This window comes from Micropterus dolomieu, linkage group LG03 (genome assembly GCF_021292245.1).
Source record: "Micropterus dolomieu isolate WLL.071019.BEF.003 ecotype Adirondacks linkage group LG03, ASM2129224v1, whole genome shotgun sequence".
Classification (NCBI taxonomy): Eukaryota; Metazoa; Chordata; class Actinopteri; order Centrarchiformes; family Centrarchidae; genus Micropterus; species Micropterus dolomieu.
In genome coordinates, this window is record NC_060152.1 from 28,815,512 (window position 1) to 28,820,423 (window position 4,912).

Here is a 4,912-nt window from a genome sequence, read left to right on the forward strand (position 1 = left end):
GTTCCTTTAATGCCAATGAAATGTTCCAGTCTCTGTAATAGGATCTGATGGTCAATGGTATCAAATGCAGCACTAAGATCTAATAAAACCAGTACAGAGACAAGTCCTTTGTCTGATGCAATTAGGAGGTCATTAGTAATTTTCACCAGTGCTGTCTCTGTGCTATGATGAGCTCTAAATCATGACTGAAAATCCTCAAATAAACTATTGCTATGTAGAATGTGATACAGCTGTTTGGCGACTGCTTTCTCCAGGATCTTAGAGAGAAATGGAAGGTTAGATATAGGTCTATAGTTGGCTAAAACATCTGGATCAAGGTTGGGCTTTTTCAGAAGAGGTTTAATTACAGCTACTTTAAAGTACTGTGGTACATAGCCTGTTGATCATACAGTATCTAGTAGAGAAATGCTAAGGGTAAAACTTCTTTAAGCAGCCTAGTCGGGATGGGGTCTAAGAGGCAGGTTGATGGTTTAGATGAAGATATTATTGATGATGTTTTGATATTATTGATGATTGAAGATGTTAGTTGGTAAAGATTGAGGGAAGCAAAGCAGTCTAAACATATATCTAGTTTTACAGTTGTTTCTAAGGTTCCTGAGTTTGGAGATAAGTCAGTGCCAGTTGAGGGCAGGTCTTGGTGAATTTTGTTTCTAATAGTTAGAATTTTATCATTAAAGAAGCTCATGAAGTCGTAACTACTGAGAGCTATGGGAATACCTGGCTCAGAGAATTTTCCAGTTGGTGGAACGCCAATTCCTCTCAAGTTTCCGCGCTATTTGCTTTAATTTGCAGCAAGCCTGCAGTACTATCAACAAGATGATCGATTTGGGAGGGACTGAAATTAGCATAGGAGTCCTCCGTTACTTTGTGACTTGATAATGAATATAGAGCTCCTTAAATTTAGCTACAGCACTATCAGACAGAACTCCTCGGCCTGTGCCTGGAGGAATGTGAGTATTAATATGACTGGGAGGGGTGAATTCATTTAGGCTAACATATTCTCCATCACCCAGCCAGGTTTCAGTAAGACAAAATAAATCAATATCATAATCTGATATTAGTTCATTTACTAGTACACCTTTAGAAGAGAGAGATCTGATATTTAAGAGTCCACATTTAACTTTCCTATTAGTTTGCACTATTGCTCTTGTGGTTTTAATTTTTATGAGGTTTTTATGCACAGCTCCTCTTCTGTTTACCTTTGAATTAAATGTATGAAGCTAGCATGGCAAAAAACAAGTAACCCTCGGTGTTTGACATGCAGTGAGGTGATTGGAGTGAAATTATAAATCAACATAATTGTTTGATTGTTTTTTATTTGTTTTCAAAGATTTTCTGTTTGAACTCTACATTAAAACAGCCTTTGACTCTTTTACCAAGTTATTGTACAGTATGTAACAGTTTTACAGGCTTTTCAAAAGCCTACGCACCAACTCTTTTCACATGCAGCATTTCAGGGTGAAGCTGCTGACGTCAAGACAAGTTATTATATTTTCCTGTTAAAAGTTGTGATCTGAATTAGATAGCTGCTTTGAAGGCAAATCATTCAACCTTGATTATTATGGTGTAATTCAATGACTTTACAATTTAACAATGTGGAAATAACCTTATAAATCCTAACCCTTACGTTTCCTTATTGCTGTGAAGAGGAGTCTACTCTCACCTCCTTCCTTTAAAAGGTATTTCAGAGCTTTTATCAAGTTAGCTGTAGTTGGAACATCTTAAGGTGTACACACCAAGTAATCTGAACTTATTCATGGCACATAATCTGGCAACCCTCAATAAAATACTTGATTTTTACCACCAAAAGCATAATCAAGTTTCACACACTGTTAACAGTCAGCCTCTGTGTGCTTCTGCTTTTGGTTGAAAAATAGGGATGACCGGGAATGACGAATGACTGTGGTTTGAGGGACCAGAAAGGTTCCTGTTTTAGCTGTATTTAAGGATACATGCATGAGAATAGATGTCAGGCTCTACACGGAAGGTTTGTACTTTGTGATTTCATTCAGTTAATATTCATATAAATATATAGCAGATTTCAATTGACAGAAAGGTTAAGCCATATAGTTGAACATAAATGTTGTAAATCTTTTGCAATTATCTATTCATCTAATCTCTGTTTTTTGTGGCTGTTGCTCTCCAGTGCTGCCCCCCCTCCCACTATCTTCTTTAATATCCAGGATGTTACTATCATGGACTGCAATAAAACAGAGCCTCGAGGATATCGGTCATCTGGCGTTGGGTGTTTTCATAACTGGTAAAGGGGATGGCTTTCGAATAACTCTCATCCTCCTCCTCACCTGTAGCTTCTTCAGCCTCCTGCTCAGCTCCCTGCTACTCCTGTACCTCCTCTCCACCCTGAACTATGAGCTAGCTGTGGCTGGAGGGATTGCTGTCTGCTTTGGGACACTAATGACAGTTGCCCTCTTCCTATCAAAGAGAGTGAGGTGCTTAGGGACTTTATTTGTGATCTCTGTTTTCATGAAGAAGAGTCGGAACCTGCTCCTGACTGCTGGGACCAGTTTAGTGGTTCTTAGAAATATCCGCAACACCTTGGAGAACCTCACAGGCCTGGTCAGGAGCATGATTTGCAACCTGAAGGCCAAGAAAGCAGCCATCATTGCTCCATTCGGTAACTATGTGAAGATGCTGAAGTGGCTTGGAAATATGCTCAAGGGGGTTACAGACTTGGGGGTTTTGAACCTTGACTCCCAACTCAAGGTTTCACACAGACTGGAATCAGAACAATTCAGGGAGAAACTCACAGAAGCAGAGCAGAATCTGAATGAAACTGTAAAGTATGTACAGTCCCTTATGAATACAGTCTCCTCTTTGACCGAGCGTCTGTTTCCTGCCATCAGCTTCCTCGTGCTCATGATGTTTATAGCGCTGTACATAAAAAAATTCTGCAATGACATGAAGTATGAAAACAGGTTCATCAGCAGCAAATTTGTTAGTTTTGATGAGAAGCAGAAGGCAGAAGGAAAGCCCCATGTCCTCCCCCTCACACCAGAGGAAGAGAAGCTGTACACTGCTGTCCCCTCTGCACGCCCCACCACCAGAGAGGGGAGAGCTATCCTGAAATTTTGTGTTCCAGTTGTCTCCCACTTTGTATCTTGGGTTATATTTGTAACTGTGGATGCCTTATTATACTGTTTTGTTGATATTATAACAACAAAATTATCTGAGCTGGAGCCATTCCACGTTCCATTGTTAATGAGCATCAAAGTAAGTATTTCTGCATGTATGGCATTTGTTCCAGCCAGTCAGACAGCCACTGAATACTTCTTTATTTATCTTCTCAGGGGATTGCAACTTTAATAGGTATACCATTTGTTGAAGAAAACCATCAAAAAGACTTTTCGTACTCTGTGACCCTGTTTGAGAAGAAGTGTCTTCCTAAACCCAAGCTGCTGCTCTATAACTCCGTAGTTCCTTTGGCTGCCATCCTGCTCACTCTGCTTATTATGGCTCTTGTGGCTGCCAAAGTGGCCCAGCTCAGGCTGATGGTCTGTGAGCGATTCTTCTCCACTGCCGCGGAGGAGAGAGTGGAACACTTGCATGCCAAAATCCTGAGGAAGAGATCGAAAAGGGGGAGGAAGACAAACATCTGCAGCCTCACATCACTCTATTTTAAGGTATGCATTACTGTATAGCAATAGTTATGTTTGGAAATCTTGGTGTATATTGCATAAGGGTGAAATGTCTTCTCTTTTCAGCCACATTTCTGGTGCCCTCTGCTCTTCAGGCCCAGGGAGAATCGACAAAGTATCGTGTGAGGAAGTTTCTGCTGCATGATTTTTTTATTCTGTGAATAAGGAAGCGTACGATAACATAAGAAAATTCTACCGTCGTGGTGAGGACAATATTTTTTGATGCTGTCGATTTTTGATACTGTTGACATTTCGTTAGATAAGTAGGTAGAGTCTGGTAAAGTTAAAGTCTGGTAAAGTGGTTTCAAATCAAGACCGCTGATGGTTGATAGAATTGTCCCACAAGGATCAATAATGGCCTGCTGCTATTTTCTCCATAAAGAAATAATATTTATTTTCCATTTTTATGCAGACAATACAGTCTTATTTGCCATTAGCTCTACCACAGACCTGATGTTACCCAGATTACAGTCTGCTTTTAATGACCTCCATATTTAGATACTTTGCTATATTATATTGCACGGGATAATATATATATATGTATTATTATTTAACAATAAACATGCTGCTCAAAAACTCTGCCTCATTATTCATCTTTACCTGTGCTGCATCAGTGTTATTCAGCATGCTACAGTACTTCATTTATATCATTACATGATATATGACATTGCCAGTTGACATGAAAGTTTCACATCGATAGTAGCCAACTAATTACAGACCATATATCATGTGGTTATGACTCAGTTCAGGTTAGCTTCATTGAGCACTCAGCAACTAGACATTACATTGCATGTGTCAGGGACATTAAATACAAATTACATAACTAAATTAACTAACTATAATTTAACTATAATTTAACTTTACAATTATGCAATCATAAGGGTAGAAGTCGATCCTATTATTTATAAGCACCTTATGGTATTTGTCTTAAATAATAGAGCGCCAAACAAATTCTGTATTTTACATCCATGTGTAATGTTCCCCTGTGGAGTGTAGCACAGCGACATTTGCTTACATAATCTAAGACTGAATAGACTGAATAGCACTGTCCACTTACACCCTGTCACTGTGCATTAACGTCTCGCAGGTGTTAGAAAGTGGAACTACACTTGCTCTTATTTCAATTCCTTCACATCAGTTTCCCATCAACTTCCCTTCAAAGTATAACATTGCTGTTGTTCATTCAATGTATATGGTTTAATCCCACTAGTCTAAAATTATTTTAAAGTTTATCCTTGTAGTCTATGATATGATCA

General features: G+C 39.0%; 1 protein-coding gene across 1 annotated transcript in view; it reads left to right on the forward strand.

Annotated features, from left to right (window-relative positions):
• Positions 1-4,194, forward strand: part of LOC123968146 (dendritic cell-specific transmembrane protein) — a 27,653-nt gene extending 23,459 nt beyond the window's left edge. Inside the window, exons 2-5 of the mRNA XM_046044681.1 lie at positions 1,878-1,987; positions 2,147-3,231; positions 3,309-3,641; positions 3,723-4,194. Coding sequence (XP_045900637.1) covers positions 1,957-1,987; positions 2,147-3,231; positions 3,309-3,641; positions 3,723-3,782 — 1,509 coding nt within the window. The 5' untranslated portion in view covers positions 1,878-1,956 and the 3' untranslated portion in view covers positions 3,783-4,194. The remainder of the gene's footprint in view (positions 1-1,877; positions 1,988-2,146; positions 3,232-3,308; positions 3,642-3,722) is intronic.
• Positions 4,195-4,912: the final 718 nt, after the last annotated feature.